This window comes from Populus alba, chromosome 8, assembly GCF_005239225.2.
Source record: "Populus alba chromosome 8, ASM523922v2, whole genome shotgun sequence".
Classification (NCBI taxonomy): Eukaryota; Viridiplantae; Streptophyta; class Magnoliopsida; order Malpighiales; family Salicaceae; genus Populus; species Populus alba.
In genome coordinates, this window is record NC_133291.1 from 4,388,783 (window position 1) to 4,411,417 (window position 22,635).

General features: G+C 31.3%; 2 protein-coding genes across 3 annotated transcripts; both read left to right on the forward strand.

The window, feature by feature from the left end:
• The first annotated feature begins 11,027 nt into the window (after positions 1-11,027).
• Positions 11,028-14,047, forward strand: LOC118055847 (zinc finger CCCH domain-containing protein 29). 2 transcript variants are annotated; one of them, XM_035067853.2, is made up of 2 exons: positions 11,028-11,188; positions 11,717-14,047. In XM_035067853.2, exon 2 carries the CDS (start codon positions 11,726-11,728, stop codon positions 13,763-13,765), a length of 2,040 nt encoding a protein of 679 aa, XP_034923744.1. In that variant the 5' UTR covers positions 11,028-11,188; positions 11,717-11,725; the 3' UTR covers positions 13,766-14,047. The 2 variants fall into 2 exon arrangements, with proteins under 2 accessions (XP_034923744.1, XP_073267043.1); XM_073410942.1 differs by lacking the exon at positions 11,028-11,188 and having other exon boundaries at positions 11,711-14,047.
• Positions 14,048-20,237: 6,190 nt separating this feature from the next.
• On the forward strand, positions 20,238-22,565 carry LOC118055845 (N-(5'-phosphoribosyl)anthranilate isomerase 1, chloroplastic). Its single transcript, XM_035067851.2, has 5 exons — positions 20,238-20,442; positions 20,812-20,874; positions 21,098-21,462; positions 21,532-21,695; positions 22,063-22,565. Exons 1-5 carry the CDS (start codon positions 20,433-20,435, stop codon positions 22,286-22,288), a joined length of 828 nt encoding a protein of 275 aa, XP_034923742.1. The 5' UTR covers positions 20,238-20,432; the 3' UTR covers positions 22,289-22,565.
• The last annotated feature ends 70 nt before the right edge of the window (positions 22,566-22,635 follow it).

The following is a 22,635-nucleotide window of genomic DNA, read 5'->3' on the forward strand; positions in this document are numbered from 1 at the left end:
CTCATGTTTTTTATACACAGGAGAAGAGTGGAAGATATTCGGTGGATTGTGTATCATCACGATGACGAATATTATATTGCGCAAATTAATGGCATGCATTAAATAGAAAAGAATATATATGGAATCTTGTTTTACTATTCCGGTAACATTATTTTTTTATTGGTTATCGTATTCTCAATCTAATTCGAAATTAAATATTTCATTTAGATGAATTTTAAAGGAGTCATCAGCGTCCAAATAGTGTCTTTTTAAATTATTTTTTAAAGAAAAATATATGATGGAAAATCATACTTTCTTGTGTACTTCATACATTGTATATATTATAAATTATTTTTTAAGTAACTAAAATATAATTTCTAAAGTATTACAGATGCATTATGGTTTGTAAAAATGTTTTTCTATCTATTACGAAGTTCACCAGGTCTTAATAAATATTTCAATTAATTAGAGGATGGTTTTTCTATCAATCAAAACAAATTGATTCGTTAATTTTTATTTGTTTTCTCCTGGAAGTTCTGCTTTAACGATGACTATAGATGTCCTCATGAAGGACGAAATTGGATATTATCGGAATGTCGAGGTCGCTTAATATTAAAGTTCATCAACAAAACAACTTGTGCATGCACTTAGATGGATTATTTATGTCGTTTTCTAGTGGGTTATTTAATATTTTCAGTATAGCTTTCATATATAAAAGATTAAATTAATCTGTTTTTTCAATGCAATCAAAGAGAAACTACATTGGATTATTAATGAGAATTTTATAATTCCTTGTTGCATCATGTTAAATCACCTGGCTAAAAAACAACGTATTTACCCGTGACTTCAACCATCAAGCCAAGATATTCCTTATATAAAGAAATAGTCATAACTTTTAAGAATACAGTTTAATTGATCAGATTTTGAGTTTGTTCTTTAAAAAATTACTAGTTTGAATTTCACAAATCTCGAGGTACTGAAGACTTAAATAATCGTTAACTTTAGGACTCATAGGATTAGTCGAGATACATGTAAATTGGCCAGAACACCCACGTTAATTAAAAAAACAATCATGCATTAATTATTTTATCATAATCGAGTTATTTTTGACTCCCGACACGAGCTAAATTTTACATATATAATTTTAATAATTTAATCAAATAAAAATATTAAAAAAATCAAATTCCAACCTTTTGTTTTATTGGATTTAGAATGAATCATCTAAGTTGGAAAACTCATCTTTATCCTCGTATATTCCTTCTTTCACAAAAATTAATTATGATATAACTGTATAATAATAACATTTAATTTTTCATTTTTAAACGTAAAACCCAATGCCCAACACATAACTTTCTTAATTATATATATATATATATATATATATATATACACACACACACACATAGAGAGAGAGAGAGAGAGAGAGAGAGAGAGAGAGAGAGAGAGAGAGTAAAATCTAAATATATTATAAAAGTAGGTTAAGAATTAAAGTCCTAGACTTCGTGTCACTCTATATTTTCTTTGATTAGTAACCACGTACGTACACACGTAATCACGAGACAAACAAACATATGCAACGTGTAAAATAAAAAATATATATATTATTTTCTTGCATAACCACTCAGCAGATGACATACGGTAGAGAGCATTCTTTGCTTCAAGGACCATTAGTCAGTTGCCACGTTCGGACATACGTGGAGCGGCTCATGCTTATCTTTCATTTTTAAACAGTAAAATCCAGTATTTAACATTTAATTTCTTTAGCTATATAAGGGAAAAAAAGTATTTATATAAATGGCAAGATGTGTCACTCGTACTTTTCCTTTAATTATCAGCTACACATATAATCGGGAACATTAAAAAAAAAGTAATAATAAAAATAATGGCTACATTCTGGCATGACTATTATTCAGCGGACGACGTGTGGAAGAGAGGCTTCGCATCAAGTACACTTGATCGGTTGTCACATTAACATATTTGTTTGCTCACGGTGCTTTTCAACAAAAAAAAAAATTACAAAAAATTATTTTAAATTAATTTTTATTTTTAAATTATTTTAATATAATAATATTAAAAATAAACAATCACTATGAATCTGTGGTGGACTCGTACTTATCCTCTACGCGCAAAAAGCCATTTGATCCCATCTACATGGTTGTAAGTTTATATTAGATCCTAGAATTATACTTATAAAGAGCACGTGCTTGCAGAAATAAGACGTCGACTTATCAGGCCACCAACCTCTTTAATCAGACAGTTCACACCCAGCAAACCATCTTTATGTCACCTCAAAAAAAAAAAAAAAAACACCTTACTTTTTCGTAGGAAAAGCTATACGAATATTTATTTTCTTTTCCTAATACCTTTTTTCCCCCAAAATACCCTTTGTTATAAAATCATAAATCTCCAACGTAAGTCATGTGCTTTAATTTATAATTTCCAGGGTCATTATCTAAAAATACTAAAATAGGAATTGTTTCAGCTTTTTTTTTTTTTATTAATATAAATGTTTGGACCAGTTTACCTATATTTTAACTAATTTTATAAGCCTTAAAGTTAATAACATGTAAGTTTTTAATGACCATTAAGTTTATGAAAATTAAACTAATAATTTCTAGAAAATATGGAATGTTTAGTTTTAACTTGATTTATATATATATATATATATATATATATATATTCAGCAAACATAATTCAAATTTAAGATAAATTAATTATAAATTATGCAATACAAACACAATGCCAAACAAATATAATTTTAAATTTTAAAATATTTCTAAATATTAAGATTAAATAGATTTTTAACTTAAAAAATTAAAACTTAAATAAAATATCAAAATATTATGAAAGTAAAATGTTTTAACAAAAATATTTTAAATATAAAGTCAAATCAATGTTATTAAGACAAATAAAATCTAAAACATCCTTTGTTTTGCTCAAATTCCTACAAAGTATAAACATGAAAAAAACAACATGAATATATTAGTGATAAATCTATTTTTAAAAAATTAATATCATTGTTAATGAAAATATAATAATAATTTTTAATATTATTATTAATATCATTGTTATTGAAAATATAATAAAAAAGAGTTTTTTTATAATTGGGTGATTTAATTAATTAAATTGAACAGAGTTCAATTTGATACAATGACTTTTTAAGAACGGAACGGAACATATAAATGAAACAGGAACATTCCTGAGTGGAATTTAATTGAAAAATTTGAAACGAATAGAAATTTAAAATGAAATTAAATTTATTTATTTTATTTTATTTTTTAAATTAATATAAAATATTTCAATCATTCCAAGTAAAACAGAACTGAATTGATAACCTTGAGTTGAATTACTGCAGCTTTGGATTGATAAGTTGTAGACTTCAGTGTGCGGTCTTCGGAACGCCAGTTGTAAACATTGCGCGTGATAGAAAGAATGTGCTTGATGAGGCATTAGCAACTCACTCAGCGTTTGTTGCTACTAATTTTATTCCTCCTCGATGCAAATCCATTTCATTTCCTGGAACGTTCACTTGTTGATTACAACCATAAATGAAAGCAAATTAAATTCCATACTATTATTATTATTATTATTATTCCTCTTGCATAGCTTGCTAGTTTTGACACGCACACACAATCTGCTTCGTTTAATAAAACACTTAAATGTAATTTGTCCCTTACTTTTAATTAGAATTTGATCGAATTAAATATTTAAGATAGTTGTGCTGATGATTTTATAATTCAATAGAATTCTTGCTCATGTACGAGGGATAAAATCAACGATCGAGAATCGTTATTGCTAAATCATAAAAGTCACAATTCTACAAGCATTAAGTGATATTATAAATTAAGAACCTTGTAGCCTGGAGGCGATAATCTAAAATTCAAGGTAGAAGTTTGAACACTCGTCGATTTCAGCAGCAGTTGTTTCATATATCCAGATAAACATATGCCAGTAGTTTCCACCTTCATCTTCTCTGTTCCTTAATCTGATTGACGAAGGATACATATAGTGTCCGCCATAATATTTTGCAGCTCTCGCAGGCTTCCATGATAGGGACATGGAACCAGCAGTGCAGCCGTGCGTAATTAACATAGGTCAGGTCTACAGCTCGTCTTCTCATCTGCTCCCTTGTTCTTAACATGAAGCGAGAGTACCCCCGCAACCCCAAAAACGCAGGAGGACTGGGCAAGTTGCTTTCGCATGACAAATCAAATAAATTAAATCAAGAACCATCCATCGTACTATAGGTAGCATATACTTTCAATGTTTACTTTTAAACACTAGAAATATTGTTTTATGTTCTTTAATGAAATTGGATACTGGAAACCAGATACTTGATTGAATTATTCAATTAGTGCGGTGGGAGCGAGCTTTTCAGATCACATGAATGTTTCCTTAAACTGGTGATTTTCCGATAATCCACGGAGAGAGGGGTGGATCACACCCGGACTTCGATTCTACTCTCGCCCTCCATGATCACCAACCAAGAAACAGTATTTGTGTTAGCACCCGTGGCAGCTTGAAGAAGTAAATAAAACAGGGATTCGGTGGTCTTGGAATTCAATATTTTTTAGAAACTTTTCGTGTTAAAGATTCAAAAGCAGTGAAGGGCAGGCCTGAGAAATGAAAAGACAATGGGCTGTCTTAAAAATATAACCGATGGGGTCACGCTGTAAGTGGGTTTTGTTAAATATAAAGCACACGAAAGGAGAAATGGTGGATGCTCAAGTGACACAGCTAGAAAACTTTTGGTGGTGGAGAAAGGCCAACAAGTATACCTGGATAAAAAATAAAAAATAAAAATAAAAAGAGTTTTTATACGCGTGCGCATTGGATGGATCAAGAAATTGGATTTTGCGGTACTAAAGCGCTACTGTTTTATTCTGTGGAGTCTAATGTACGAGACTGCAAATAAATAAATAAATAAAATACCCCCTAAATTCAAGAAATTTCTCGTTTTCCGAAAGGATGTTCAATTTATAACTACCAATAACATATTAAATTTTTTGAAATATTTTTATCATTTTTTATTCAAATATATTTTTTTTTCTATTTCTTTTATTTGTTATAACTATAAATAGTTTACCGTTAAAACTCTTAACGAGGACCGAGAAAATTATGATGATTGATGATTTCAAAGGGAAATGGGCCTCGTTTTTAGCAGTAGCCTACCACTGATCACAGGTATAAAAACAAAATTAACGAATTAAAAGGTTAGCCCAGAGCCTAGATTGCCATGCGCCTTTTTAGCGAACACACCAACATCTAGCTTGATTAAAGCTAAATTGGACCGTCTTCTTGCGTAGAAAAACCTCGGCCCGGCTTTATTAAAAGCTCAAATAAGCTCACTTAGGAATATAAAACTAAAAAGAGAGAAATGCCATGAAGATTAAAGATGTGTAGTTTGAGGTGAAAATTGTTGAGGAATTAATTCAATTTAATAATTTAAATTGTTAGGTGAGGTTTTAAAATATAGTTTATATTATTCTCTAACACACCTTTTAAAATAAAAGTTTTTTAGACTTGAAACTTGTACAGATTTACATTACTTTATACTTAATTTTTTATCAAATAAATAAGAATTGTGAGATTCGAACTCATAATTGCTTAGTTATCAAGATTTTTATATCATGTCAAAGAACCAATTTAATCCAATAGCTTCTTTCACAAAAATATCTAAGCTTATTTTCACTACTTCTCTGTTTTTTTATTTCTTTACTTTAAAATAAACAAGTAAAAGCAAAGAAAAAAAATGACTGGTAAAGATTTTAAAAGATAATTATTTAACCTCTAAGTGTGAGGGTAGTTTTTCTAGGAAGAAAAAAAAAACAGGTTAAAGATATACTAATTTTCACTTCCATGAAAGGTAATGTTTTAATTTTAGACATAAGGATAGAATAATTTATCTTAATGCATACACGTTCGATTTCATACAAAATATTGTATTTAATTTATATGTTTAATTTTAATTTTAATTTAAACAACACAACAAATTCGACATCATAAATAAAACATAGTTTAATACATTTAATTAATCTTAAAACACAATACAATTTAAACAAAACATATTACTAATGTGGATGCTTAGTATGATTTTAAAATTTAACCTAGCCTGGTAACTTGAACTAGTAGCATAGTCTAGACTGAGTTTTAATTTAAAATTTTGAGCTAGTTTTGACTTTTACTAAAGTAAACTTGAGTAATTTAGTGGATTTATTCGTGATTTAATTCACTCAGGGAGAGTCGCTAAGTAAAATGCAGTGATTTTATTTATATATATGAAAAAAAAAAAAAAGAATAAACATGTTAAAAGGGATGGAACTTGGAGCACCAATGCCCTTCGCAGCTCGTGTTTTTTGTCTTGGCTAGTGCCGTTCTACCCCTCAGAACTCAGAAGTATCCAAGGTTCCAAAAATACCGAATTATTGATTTAACAGTAAAAATAGCCCAACTTGCAAATTGAAATCCAATATAAATTAATTCTTAAAAAGGCCTGGATCACATTGCTTCTTCATGGGTCTTCGGCCTTTGGACTTTTATTTTCATCGAATTAAAAAAAAAAATCAAAAGAAACGAGCATGTTACAATCTTACATTTTTGTTCCTCGTCATAATTTAAGTTTTAGCTCTAATTTAAACGATATAGTTGGTCAATGCTATGCCATAAGTTGGGTTTTTTTTTTATATATAAATGAAAAATCATATTCAAGTGATGCCAGTATTTAAAAAAAAAAATTCATTTAAATAAATATTAAAAGATATAGTTAAAACAATATTAACTTAAAAAAAAAAAAAACTTGACGAATTTTCTAAATCTAGATCAATCTCCTGAACTCACAATATGTGAAATCTTAGATCCAAACTCATTCAAGAAACTTGATTTTTAAGCTAATTTAATATTAGAGGATAAAAAGTAAAAAAAGAATATTAATTTTAAAAAAAATAAAAAAAATAACAATTAAAATAATAATGGTCAAATCTTATAAGAAAATGATATAAAATGGAATAAAAATAATATTTTTAAAAAATATTATAAATAAAATAAATAGCAAGGAAAATTATAGGGGGGATCTAACATGTAAAAAAAATTAAGAGGGATAAAATTAAAAAAATATATAAATTATTGTAATAAAATAAATAATAAAAATAAAAATATGGATCAAAGCCGAAGGAAAATCAAAGTGAAGGATTGTTATGAAAAAGTGAAGGGCTAAACATGCAAATTGAGGATGAAAGAGAGAAGATTGGAAAAAGGTCACCAATGCAAGGTTGGATTCGAACGCCACTCTAAAAACCACTATTTGGCCGCCTAAGACCCCTCCACACATTGCCCAAATTGCATGGGAACAACCGCTAATGTGTGTGTCAATTATTTTTTTAAAATAATATTAATATTTATAAAAGTACTAAATTGCTACTGTATCAACATGATCATAAAAAAAAAAAAAGGCACAAGAAATACAGAAACGCCCTGGTTAGCAAATCCAAATATCTGTCATTTTACGACATCATGCCCCCGAAAACAAGGCATATATCAACCCCTCAAAAGATATCTTCAACGTCAATTAGCCAGGCTTTATGTTTTCTGCAACTTACTAAGCTTGCTATTGCCATGTTGCTGCGAAGGCATACAAAATAGTCAAAGACGAATCCAGGTACAAATATCACAAGGCATGGTCAGATGCTTTAATTTTTAATTTTAGGGCAGACTAGTCAGCTACCATAATAATTAAGACGAAATTGGATGCTTTAATAATTTAAGGGCAGACTAGTCAGCTGCCGTAATAATTAAGTCGAAATTGATTTTTTGTTGCATCACACACTTATGGAGCTGCCAGAAAATTTCTATCAGGCCGAATACATTGCTGCTGCAAAAAAAAAGTAGTAAGAGTTTAAAACTAATATATTTTTTTTTTTTTAATATCATGTTTGAATCTTGTAATTATTTATGTAATAATTACTAGGGACTTATATAGTTGTTAATTTTAAATTTTATAGAATTAGTTAAAATACGCACAAGCTTGTCCAAATACCCATATTAATAAAAAAAATTCATTGATTCGACCTTAATAATTAAGACGAAATTGGATGCTTTAATTTTAATTTAAGGGCAGACTAGTTAGCTACCGTAATAATTAAGACAAAATTGATTTTTGTTGCATCACATACTTATGGAGCTGCCAGAAATTTTCTACTAGGCCGAATCCATTGCTGCTGCAAATAAAAACTCATTGATTCAACTATTAGAAGGTTATCTAGTTATAAGAGTTTTGTTATTTCTGTAGTATGAGATTTGAATCCTATAGTTGCTCATATAATAGCTATTAGAGGCTTATATAATTGTTAATTTAAGGCTTGTGGGATTAGTTGAAATATACGTAAGTTAGTTCGGACACTCATATTAGTAAAAAAAAAAAAAAAAAACCACTTATTTGACCTTGAGAGCTGGAGCTTAGGTTATATCAAAACACAATGTTAGTTGTTATTTGCACAATTTATTGACGAATGTACAAGAACAACACCTTGGAAGTCAAGCCCTTTTGGATTGGGCAAGCAGCATCATCACCATTTCTTATGCGCTAAAACAACAAAATCAATACTATGAAATTAAAATGGAGAAGGAGAGACGAGTAGTGCTATGATTTTTTAGTATTATTATGAGACACGAGGCATGGGCGTAGTGGAAGGCTGAGTCAGGTATATCCTGTCACCCACCTAAGTGGAAGGGAAACGCGTGATGCGTAGTGGACTAGACCGCCCTTAGCCAAAGTTGGAATCTTCCTTCAACCGGTCACCCTCGGTCCTCTTTTTTTGATTCCCGACTCCATCACTCAACCCCACTCGCATCCAATATTGCTTGCTTCAACGCCCTCGCCACGTCTCTCCTTTCCCCCGCCTGCCTGCCTACCGAGGTGGAATGCAGAGAAAATCACATTCTCTTTTACTTTCTTTTTTTTTATTTTTGTTTTTAATTAATGTAAATATTCGATTTAGTTTATACATACTAACTAATTTTATAAATTTTAAAATTAATAATCATGTTAAACTACCCCTCATGTTAAATCATATCCTTTTTTATATTTACACAAGTAATATTAATTTGTGCATGAAATTTGCAATTATGTTGATTAAGGTTTACTATATCTTCATGTTGAAATTAATATGACAGTAGTCAGCGAAGAGACTCCTAGTACTAGTAGTCTCTGTACAGATGATTGAAAAATCTCTGCTTTACATGCGGTGGGAGTTTTAAATCTTATTTTCGGATAACATAGATATTTGTAAAAAATTATGTTTGATTTTTTTATTGACTTCAATGAAGTCTTGTTGATGGTTTTTCTGCGTGTAATCCTAATAAATCTTATCTCTCTTCTTTTGTTTGGTGGTACTCAAATATGATGATATATGAAATTTTAAATTAAAAAAGTGAAAATTGCTTTTATGTTTTTTAGAAGCATTAATTTAAGCTAAAATTTATGATGTTTTTACTTATCATAAAAATACTATTCACCGTCTCACATTTTACCGCGAATTACAATATTTAATTGTTGAAAATTTTTAATTTGATCATCAAACTCTTATTTTACACAATTAAGCAATTTTGAGACCAAATTAAAACTCAATTACATTTTATTTTATTTTTTTGTAGAGGAGGGTTGAACTAAAAAAAAAAGGAGGGTTGAAGTGAAACAAGCGAGCAACATTGGTGGCAGATTAAAAATTTCTGTAAATAATTCATTTGAGTCCCCTATCCTTTTTAGCTATTAAATGAACAATCTTTTGAATTTTACGAGATTTAATTTTAATATCAAACTTTATTTTACTCATTTTTAATTATTTTTTTGGTTAGAAAAAGTCATTGAATTTTAACATAAAAAGAGAAAATATTTGTCAGTGAGGAATCTAGCTATCAAAACAGTCATTTTTTTTTTTCAAATTATTGCACATGATGAAGGGAGTTAATATTAGTTTTTTTTTTTACATTGAAAAAGCTTAAAAATCATATATGAGCTTGGAAAGTTTTTTCTTTTTAAATGGATTTTAGGTTTTAGGTCTGTTTTTTACATTTTTTATGGTTATTGATTGGTTTAACAAGATCTGTAGAATATTTTATGATTGTTTTAGGCCTACAATGAATTGGAAATGGGTTTTGTGGCAAAAAACAAGCGACCTTGTTTTTTCAATTACCATAAAAGCTAGATTATGAGGATGGATAGACAATGCGGTATTTGCTAATGCCGATGACATGTCAATTTGTTTTTCTAATGCATGGGGCGGATAAAAAAAAATATAGGCTTGCACAGGGGTAATTTGGCTACCCAAGCTTATCACCGCCTGACCTGATTATTTTTTAAAAAAATGATGCATTAGTTGATATTTTTTTAAAATAAATTATGGGTTTGTTTTAATTAGTTTCTATGATTTTTTAATGATATCAAGTTGTTTAGTTTTTAAAAAAGTAAATATAATTTATTTGTGATTTTTTTTTATTTTATATAAATTAAATTTGTGCTTTTTATATTGATTTTTTTATAAGATTTTTCATGTGTCTTGCAATTTGTTTTATTCAATAAAATTTATAAGTGTGTTAGTTCATATTACTTTTTTTTTTTTTTGAAAGAAATCAACTAGTAAAACAAACAAAATACACCCAATTGATTTTTGAAAGAAATTGGAGGAATATAATTACACGACGGGTCGACCTCTAAGACGAGTGTTTTGTTTTTCTTTGGTGCTGTAACAAAAAGACACTCACTGTCCCGTGCGTGAGCTAAGTAATGGAATGCACGCGCACACGTGACGGACTACCCGTTGAGTCGGTAAGACACAGGAGAGAAACGCGGGTCCCACATCAACTCGAAAAATTTAACGCTCATTTACATTTCGTTTGAATTTCATTTCAAAACCCGGATAGAGAGAGAAATAGTAGCCCTGCTTTGAAGATTTGACTTTGACCATAATCCCGAGAGAGAGAGAGAGAGAGAGAGAGAGAGAAGGTGAGCGGAAGAAAAGTCCGACTTTCCTCGCTCCTTCCTCCTGAAGAAAACCCACATATATAGAACCCACAACTGGGTCTTATTTTTGCAGCTCACCTCATCCTCATTTGAGCTAAACAAAACTCATCTCTTCAACAAACGATAGAAACTAACAAGACTTCAACTCATTAGCTGTCTCTTACTCTTTCCATCACAAGTACTACCCGCTCACAGGTATGTTTCTTGTTATTCTTAAAGGCAGAAAAAAAGTAACTTTCTAGTTTCATTTTTGATGATGATGTAGCTATGCTGGTTCTTGATTAACTGTAGGGTGTTTTTGTTTCCTGGGTTTGGTTAAAGTTTGAAATTTTGTTTCCGGCGTTGCTTAATCTGACCTGTTCTTTAATGATTTTTTTCCATGTTTTTGTTTTGTTGCAAGTAATAGTGATCTTAGAAGAGTAAGTCATTTTTTTGTTCTTTGGTGGATTTTCTTCTGCCTGTGTTTTCTTTTGGTTTGTTTGGAGAGGAAATTCGCGGATAAAAGCATTAGAAGTTGAGCAGAAAAGTTTGAAACTGTTTAATTGTTGTCTACTTTGTCATCAATAATTAGTCTTGCTCCTCTTATCTGAACTAGCAAATAGTTTTCCAAGACTTAGTATTTTTAGGCCCTTTTTTTTTTACTTTGTTATTTCTTGGTCTGATTCATCAATAGTCTAAATTCTTGATTATGGTATATTTAACATGTTTGTTTTAACGATGCAGGACTTGGGTATGTGCAAAGGTTCAAAGGGTGATTCTTTCTCTTCAAATCCGATCATGGAAGACAAATCTCACAGCCAGAAAGACAATCTCTTGTATAAATGCTCAGTTTTGCTCGAATTGTCTGCCTCTGATGATCTTGCTGGGTTCAAAATTGAGGTTGAACAGAAGGGTTTGGATATAGACGGGGCAAACTATTGGTATGGTAAAAGAATTGGGTCGAAAAAGATGGGTTTCGAGGAGAGGACACCCCTTATGATTGCTGCCATGTTTGGAAGCACTCATGTTTTGAAGTATATTATTGAAACTGGCAAAGTCAACGTCAATAGGGTGTGTGGCTTGGATAAGGTCACTGCCCTTCACTGCGCTGTTGCTGGCTGTGCTGCTTCATCAGTTGGGATTGTCAAGCTCTTGCTTGACGCGTCTGCTGATCCTAACAGTGCTGATGCTAACGGAAATAAACCCGGTGATCTATTTTCCACTTCATCCAAGTGCATGTGCAATTCAAGGAAGAAGTTCATTGAGTTGTTGCTAAAAGGCCAAAACCTAAGTGAAGATGAAGAAGCGAAACTGATCATAATGCCTCAGTTGGCAAAGGAAGGAACTGAAAAGAAAGAGTATCCTCTTGATGTGACATTGCCTGATATAAACAATGGAATATATGGCACCGATGAGTTTAGAATGTACTCCTTCAAGGTCAAGCCTTGCTCCAGGGCATACTCTCATGATTGGACTGAGTGCCCGTTTGTCCATCCAGGAGAGAATGCCAGGAGGAGAGACCCAAAGAAGTACCCTTACAGCTGTGTCCCTTGCCCTGAATTTCGTAAGGGAACATGCCAGAAGGGTGATTCTTGTGAATATGCACATGGTGTTTTTGAGTCATGGCTTCATCCTGCCCAGTATCGAACCCGGCTTTGCAAGGATGAAACTGGTTGTGCACGAAAAGTATGTTTCTTTGCACACAAACCTGAGGAACTGCGCCCTGTGTATGCTTCTACAGGTTCAGCAATGCCTTCACCAAGGTCGACTTCTAGTGCAGTGGACATGACAACTTTGAGTCCGTTGGCCCTTGGATCATCACCTTTGCCGTTGCCTGCTACATCAACTCCACCAATGTCTCCCTTGGCTGTAGCCTCTTCATCTCCCAAAAGCGGAGGCTTGTGGCAGAACAAAGTTAGCCTAACCCCACCAGCTTTGCAGCTCCCAGGAAGTAGGCTAAAGACTGCTTACTGTGCTAGAGATTTGAATTTGGAGATGGAATTGCTTGGGCTGGAAAGTTACTCAAGCCAACTCCAGCAACAGCAACAGCAACTAAGGGATGAGATGTCTTGTCTCTCCTCACCATCTCACTGGAGCAATAGGATTGCGGATTTGAAACCTACCAATCTTGATGATGTTTTTGGATCTCTTGATTCTTCTCTAATGTCTCCGCTGCAGGGAGTTTCATTAAATGCTAGCGCACAAACCCAGTTACAATCTCCTAATGGGATGCAGACCCGCCAGAACATGAACCAACTTCGTTCAAGCTACCCAGCCGCCAGTCTCTCATCTTCTCCAGCTAGGAACCCTATTTCATATGGGTTTGATACATCTGCTGCTGTGGCAGCTGCTGTAATGAATTCAAGGTCCTCTGCATTTGCAAAGAGGAGCCAGAGTTTTATTGACCGTGGTGCAGTACCCAACCGTCTTGGCTTCACTGCAGCTGCTAACTCTGTATCCATGATGCCCTCCAACCTTCCTGACTGGAGCTCCCCTAATGGGAAACTGGATTGGGGCATTCAAGGAGATGAACTGAACAAGTTCAAGAAGTCTGCTTCCTTTGGATTTCGAAGCAACAACAATCCTGCTGCAACAACAGCTGCTAACGGGACAGCTTCACATGTTGGTGAGCCAGATGTTTCCTGGGTTAATTCGTTGGTTAAAGATGTCCCCCCTGCTGGAAGCACATTTTTTGGTGCTGAGAAGCAATACAGTCTCGGTAAAGGAGTTCGTGAATCGCTGCCACCATGGATGGAGCAGATTTACATAGAACAGGAGCAGATGGTGGCATAGACCTCAATGCTCTTAGCTTATTATCCTGACACACAAGTGTATTTAAGTCTAGGAGAAGCAAAGTTGATGCTAAAGCAAGCTGCAAATCCAAAGCAAGAATTAAGAGCTGCAAGTATGCTCATCATTGACTGACCAAGTGAGAATTAGGATAAATATTAGGGTGGAACAAGGAGAAATTTTTTTAATTATTTGATATCCTCATTATTTCTTTTTCTCCCCCTCTGGGAGAATGTACTTTATATTTCAGTACCATGAAGAGAGTTGCGTATTATTTTCTCAAAACACTTGATCTCAGAAGGAAAAATGTGAGTCAATTTTCCTTCATGAATGACTTCATTATAAACTTTATTGAATAATAAAAATCTATTCAATAAAAGTCATGATTATTCTCAAGTATTGCTGTGGTATAGTGATGCTTATTTCCTTTTCCAGTCGTGTGAACGATGATGATATTGCATCTGTTTCCTTCTTTCTTGTTTTTTATTCTTTGATGGGAGATTTTCAGTTTTCTTAACTCGGGTAATTGCTGATGCTAGTCTCGCGAGCAACTTGAATAAATTTCTTTTTTTATTGCAGTGCACCATTTATTTCAAGCAAGTTTTGCATTAAAAAGATGACTATGGTGTTATTATATTCTAAACAATGTATTGCAGGCCAATTGATTATTAGTTTCTCATGGCAGAGCAAAGAGCTTCAATAAATCCCCTCCCCCCCCATACAATGCCTGGAACCGCTTAAACCTCCTTGTGATTGACAGCATATGATTCTCTTAAATAATTGGTTTATTCAAGCTATCCTTGTGTTGATAACCCCATTTTCGCCCGAGAGAGATATAAATTGCGAGCTCATAGGTTAAACAAATTTCTTGTGATAAGGTAACGAGCTAAAACAAGCAAGTTAAACCTCATTACCTTCATAAGGCAAGATAATTTCTTTAGACTATTCAAAAAAAAAAAAAATAGAAGTTACAATAAAAAATAAATGGCATGAGATAGTATTGATTAAGGTTGTAAATTTCATTTCAGATGATGATAAAATATTAAATCGACTTGAATTAACTTAGGTTAACTTTGCAAATCTTAGATTATATCTTAGATTATGAGATTATAATAATCTCAAATAAAATAAATTAAAACAAATTATAAAACTCAATTCTCAATAATCTATTGTTGAATGATAAAATTAAAAAAAAAATTAAAAAATGACACAAAAAATAACCTTTTAAAATAAAATTTTAATACAATATATTAGGAAGATTTCTTGTAAAATGTTAGTCTAATACAACTGTCGGATTGAGAGATATGATAGATACTGTAAAATTAGATAATATTTAAAACAAAAAACATTATTCGGCCGAAACGGATTGGAACATTCTAGCTGGAATTTGGGTAAAATTTATAGAATAGATCAAAATTTTAAGCGAGATGTCAGTTTATTTTATTTTTTAAACTAAAACAAAATATATCAGCTATTCTGAATAGAATGAGTTGAAACTAAATTATCTAGTAAGTCATTTGCTTATCTATGCCATGGATATTTATATATCATCACCGTCCACCGTATGAATCAAACAAATTATATTAATTTTTTATATATCATCATCAAGGCGTAGGATAATGCAACTCAATCTGTAGTTGGTACTGGCCAGCACTCTATTTCCATTTTAACATTAAAAAACTCTATTAATCTTTATAATTAATTACCAAGAGAGTGGAACCTCTCAACAGCTTGATTTGGACATCAATTAAACAGATGAAGGAGTGATTGGTTTTAATTTTTGAACTCAAATGTGCTGAGAAAAATTTATCCTTCTGAGCTGGGATGTACATGAAAGTCTGCTTCAAATTTCGATTCAAGCGATGAGATGACGTGTGAGTCCCACCTCTTTCACCGCTGTCTTTCTTGGTCTCCCAGCAATGGAAAAATCTATGCATGGGTTGCGTAGCCAGAGCCGCCCACGAACTTGATTCTCAGCCAAGCATTATTTAAAGTTGAAGTTGCTTCCCGCCGTCCTTCGTTTGCGTGATGATAATTGGACCGACCACCGACGCCATTGATGCTTCCACTAATGGATATTGTTTATCGAGAGGGCCCACCACTACAAAGGCCCAAGCTTGAGAGTCGAGGGCCCTCTAGGCCCTTGCATCCATCGGCCTTGTATGGGCTAATAAGTCGGGTGTGAATCTATTGCCAGCCTGCCGAGTTATGTAGAGAAAAATCTGCTTGGCTGTTTCCCATTCTTAAAGAGGTCCGTTGCCAGGTGGAATTTTTCCTTAAAAGGAACCGTTGGTCAGCAGACAGATAACAAGAAAAAATCTTACATTTTTATTTTTATTTTCCCGAGTCGAGGCTAGCAAAATTTTAAGAATCCCTTTTTAGTCCAACACTTCTCAATTTGTTCTTTCAAGCATTTAATTCTAGATGATCATCATGTTATCCACGCATAAAATCTTATAGCTTTGGTGGTGTTTGTTTATAGGAATTAGCTTTGGAGGTGTTGGGTTAGGCATGGAGTGACTTTTCATATCAGTTTTTCTTGTCATGCCTTGCATATGGCCTACACGTGCAAATGTTCAGATCAAATTTTTACATGCGATCCCGTGGTAAATAATTTAACATTAAATAATATTTAATGTTAAATATTAAATGATAAAATTATTAAAAAAAAACTCTAATTATACAATAGGATTTTAAAAAATAACAATTTATTAAATGAGAATTAAAATCACTATCACAATTATTATTAATAAGCAATACTGTCAATATTGCTAGAGTATTATTATGACCACTATCATTATTTATATCATTGTTAAAATTATTGTTTATTAATTATTATCATTGCTATTATTATTATTATCGCCGCCATGACTATTGCATACACCATTATTGTTGTTGTTGTTGTTGTTAATATTAATAACAATAATAGTAGTTGTAAAATTTCTATTAATATTATTATTATTATTTTAACAATCATTATCACAATCATCGCTATTGTTTTTATTGTTACTTTGTTCCTATTTATTATTATTTTTTATTATTTATTATCATTATCATCACAACAACTATTATTAATATTTTTATTACCATCAATATTCTTCTGCTTCTTCTTCTTCTTCTTCTTCTTATTATTCTTATTATTATTATTATTATCACCACTAATTTTTTTTATTATATTATTAGCATTAATACTATCATTAATTATATTATTACTTTCATCATCATTATTGTTGTTGTTGTTGTTGTTAATATTAATAACAATAATAGTAGTTGTAAAATTTCTATTAATATTATTATTATTATTTTAACAATCATTATCACAATCATCGCTATTGTTTTTATTGTTACTTTGTTCCTGTTTATTATTATTTTTTATTATTTATTATCATTATCATCACAACAACTATTATTAATATTTTTATTACCATCAATATTCTTCTGCTTCTTCTTCTTCTTCTTCTTCTTCTTCTTCTTATTATTATTATTATTATTATTATTATTATCACCACTAATTTTTTTTATTATATTATTAGCATTAATACTATCATTAATTATATTATTACTTTCATCATTATCATCACCATTATCATTATTAATTTAATTGTTGTTGTTATCAATGATATTATTATTTTCATTACTATTTTTATAATTACTATCATTGTTATTTTATTATCATCATTGTTACTATTATCATCAATAATATCAGTAGCACCGTGATCATCATCATCATTGTAACTATTATCACAATTTTATTTTTTTAAGTATCATCATCATTATTAATTTTACCATGAGTACTATTATAATTATTGTTGTTGTTGCTACTTTATTATTGTAAAAAAATAAAAATCATGAATTCAATTTGAATGATAGAATTGAAATTAATTTTTTTTTTTTGACAATGAAAAATTAAAAGAAAAAAGATCACATTGAAATCATTTTTATCGTTGGAAAAACAAAAATCATAAATTTAATTTGAAGAATAAAATTGAAAGTCATAAAATACTTTAATAAAAGGACAAAGAAATAAAAAAAAAATAAGAACCAAATTGAGATGTCATGCGTATACAAATTAAACACCAGGGATTAAATTGAAAATAAACAAAACTTCAACTTTAGGTAAAATGATATAAAAAACAATAATCAAAACTAAAAAGGTATGAAAATGAAATAATTGTAACAACGAGGACCATAATGTATTTACTGGGATAGGTGAGAGAAATGAAAAAAAAAAAGAAGAAAAAACAGCAATTTATGACACAACGGTCACATTTAGAGAACACACCCACCTATAATGAAATAAGAGTCGACGAGGAATAAATTGAGATGGAAAAATCTCATTTTGACCACCACATGCTACATCCACAGTATGCGGTAGTTCTAACACACTAACACATACAATACATGTGTGCAACTTTTCAAATATAAAATTGTTAATTTAATGAAAAATTATGTTTTTATTCTCAATCAAACTTATAATTAATAAAAAGAATCGAGGTTAAAAAATCCAAATATCCTTGACTGTGATGAATTCAATATCATGCATCAAATACCAAAAGACAAATCAGCACTAACCAATACACTATAAAATACCAAAGTAACCCTATTTCAAATACTTGTATATTTCTATGGATTGAACAAGATGGTCATTATAATATACGGGTGAATAATAAAAAGTGAGAGTAGTGAATGCTCCTCGTGTTTTAGGTGTTTGTTGATGTATATATATTTTTTAATTATTTTATAATAATTAGTTCTGGTGACTCAAGTGGTTGAGATACGCGTGTAAGGATGGAGATCACGGGTTTGAATACGCCATTTCAATAAACCAAAAAATAAATAAAGAAGGTACAAGTGTGCGGGCCGCCGCCTGGCCCACATTTTCCCCAAAAGAACAGCTGTTGCTGTTAAGAACCAAAACACGTAATATTCAAGTAAAAAGGAAAGGGATCTCTAATTTCTAATCCATTGATCTGTATTGGAAGTTTTATGCTATGCACAATCAAGATTTGTTTTGTACTGTAGTTATTATTGTTGTGATTTTAAAAAAATTATTTTATAAAAAATATTTTTGATGAAGGTTAATTTAGTATTTATATAATTTTAATTAAAAGTGTGGTTGGAATTGAAGTTGAACAAAAAGTAGTTTAATATGTTTGGTTAATAATGCTTTTGAAATTGAGGTTATAAAATAATTTTTAAAAATATATGTATTAATATTAATAGTTTTTAATTTAAATATTTTAGATTTAACTATTGTTATTATATATGAAATAAATAATACTTTATATAAAATATTTTTTATTGTTTCATTAAACTATCTACAATTCTATTACGTATGACATACATTCGACAAGGACTATAGTTTTTTTTGATTTTTTAAGCGCCCAACAATATCAAGGTAAAATATAATTAGGAATAAAATTGGGATTTCGATTAAATTTTGCAAATGTTACGTCATCAAATGATCTCTGTCTAATTTATGTAGTGTCATTAAATAATGTTAAACACTAGTTTTTTAAATAAAAACATAGTTAAAAAATAAAAAAAATATTTTTTATTTTTTATTTTACCGGGTCAGACTCGGTTCAATGCATTTTAAGATTTAAACTAGATCTGATTCTGCCGGAATCGGTCCTACCAGAATAGTGTAGTGTGAATACTGTTCAAGCTAATTAATTTCATCAAAAGAATCAACATTTTGGTGCTTTTCTTTTCCTCTGTCTGGAATGCAAAAATAATGTAAGACCCATGAATAGAAAATTATGGTTTTTATTTTATCAAACAAGTTATATTTGTGTTTTAAACAAAATGCAGAAAAAATCTCTCAAACAAACACTAGAAAAAATAATAAATTAGTGGCCTTCTCCTTCTCTCTCTCTCTCTCTCTCCAGCGCACTCAAGGTAATTGCCACATCATTGGATAGGAGAATTGGGGGGCGCAAAAAAAAGAAAAAAGTAAAAAAGAAAAATATATCATTCGTGACAAAGTGAGAAAACAAATACAGAAAGTCTGAATTTTGAATATAATCATGATTTATAATAATAGTAATCTAAAGAAAAAAATAGATTACAATTATTATAAACTATTTTACATGTGAAAAATCGTGATAATCTAATTAAAAAATAAATTATAAACTATTTTAATTTTTACACTCAAACATTGAAAAACAATATTATACATGTATGTTTTTTCAAAATTAAAAGAAAAGAAAAATCAATTAATTGATAAGTATATAAAGATGGTAATATAAACAATACAATTACAAATGATTTTTTTTTTTTTTATATTTGTAATAGCTTTCAATCACCTATAAAATACAAATATATTATTTTAATATTTTTTAAATTATTTTAATAATCATAATTTTTTTTTTATAAAAACAAGAATTTCATTTAAAAAATATGTATTCATTAAATTAAAAAAAACACAATAATATCATGAAAAAAAGAGAGGCATTCAACTCGCTTTTCTAATCCATCAAAAAATCAAAATATCTCCAAAATTCAAGCGAGGGCCTATTTCAAGCTCACCAAACCCAAAGTCACAAACACGCGCTCCTAATACAATTGAATTCGGAAAAACCTGTTCGTCCTGGCCTTGGATTTTTCTCTCCATTACAGAAAAGCTCTTAGCACCGCCGCAACACAAATCGATATTGTTGACAAAAACATGCTCGCAGGTCTCTGTCTCTCATACTTTCTTGTTTTCACGTGACTAACTTATAATGCACATTAACCGTTCGCTGAATCTCCTCAGAGAGATGATATGTTTCCTTACGAAGTGAAAGATTCTTTTTCTATATCATGATATCAACTAGGTTGTTAACCTTCGTTGATAAATGGAAAGGAAGTTAGGCTGGAGGCATAATTTAAAATTTCACTGTGCCTTGTGCTTCAAAATGATGCAAGTCTGAACTATCCATCCATCATACTATTTTAAAGCACAACATTCATTTGGTTTTTAATGAACTGAGCATTGTAAATGCATTTTTTTTAGGAATAAAGATTACTCTTCCGGTTTTTCAATGATCTTTGGTCTTTATTGACAGGGTTGACTACCGGAGGTCACTTGCAGCTAAAATTTGTCAACTTGCAAAGAAGCCATGTTCATGGTAGTTTCTGTCCTCTGTTATTTTAGAATATAACATTCCTTTGTTTCCGCCCGTTCCAATTAGAACCCCATTTACCTCAACAGACAAAAGATTAAACCCCAATCCATGTCTCCGGTGCATTATATATGCAAGATAAATAACTCTTATGCATGTTGTTTTTGAATGTCTAGATGAGGTTTTGATATTGTATATTTAAAGAGTCGAGAATGCTGAGTATTTGCAGGTCTGGCTGGGAGTGAACTGAACTTCTCGATAATTACATCCCATTCAAGGAGTAAGGTTAATTGCATTTCCACCCCACCAAAGAAAGCCGCCTTTACTCATGAAGAACATGAAAAGAAGTGTCCTTTAGTTAAAATGTGCGGGATTACCTCAGTTCGAGATGCTTCGATGGCAGCTGAAGTTGGTGCTAATTTTATTGGGATGATTCTTTCGCCCAACTCAAAACGTTCCATTTCACTTTCAGTTGCAAAGGAAATTTCGAAAGTTGCAAGAGAATATGAAGCAGCACCGGTAGGGGTGTTTGTGGATGATGATGCGGACACAATATTGAGAGCCGCGGATGCAGCAGACCTTGAATTCGTGCAGGTATATGTTTTGGACTTTTGACTACTTCGTGTGTATTTTGGTTTCTGACTTTGATCTTCTATCATTCAGCTTCACGGGAAAGGTTCACGGGCAGCTTCTCATGATTTAATGGGAAAAAATCGAATCGTGTATGTTCTCCATGCAAATGAGAATGGAAACCTTCTAAATCAAATTTCAGATGAAGAATGTTCTTTGGTTGATTGGATTCTTGTGGATAGCGCAACAGGTGGCAGGTAAGAAAATGATTTACCTTCATGTATAGCACACCCATCATCTCCATTTTGTCAGTTTGTATACTCCGTTGCCCATCAATATTGGGGTTTAAAAATATAGAATTCTGGTACTAATTCATTTGATGCATTATATTCAATGAACTCCACGCTTAGGAACTGAATAGTTTTCACCATGAGCAAAACCCAGTAGATTGTGTGCAGGATGATCAATAAAACCTCAATTTGCATCTAGACCTCTCAATTTGCCTAACTTTTTTATTTACAGATCCTGCATATACGTAACTCACACTCCCACTATCGTTTTCTTTGGCATTGCCAATCTTGTTTAAGATTTCTTCCTTGAATAAACTTATGATCCTGTTTGTAGTGGCAAAGGATTTAACTGGACGGCGTTTGAATTACCACCTATCAAAAGCAAGAACGGATGGCTCTTGGCGGGAGGGATTAAGCCTGAAAACGTTAGTGAAGCTCTCTCTCTCCTCAAACCTCACGGTGTTGATGTTAGTAGTGGTATCTGCGGCTCGGATGGCATTAATAAGGATCGATCACGAATAGTGTCCTTTATGAACGCCGTACATTCTGTACGCTATTGATTGGCCACAAGGAAAAAGAAACCACTCCTGACCGCGTCACTTGGAACCTGATCTGCAATATGCCGGTATTACTATCATCTCATTCTATGGAGTTATCTAGTTGAATATGGATGGAGCACGGGTCGGGTCTGAGATGGAAATCCAAGCTTTTAAACTACGAGGCAGCTCCTCCAAGTGTATTTTAATGTATTATTCAAACATTTCAGAATGGATATCTATGAGATGCTACCGACGTCACAAAGGTAATAAAGATTGTGTGGTAATTTGTTTTTTAAAATATTTTTGTTTTTTAAAAATTAAAATAATATGTTTTTAATTTTTAAAATTTAAAAATACTAAAAAATATA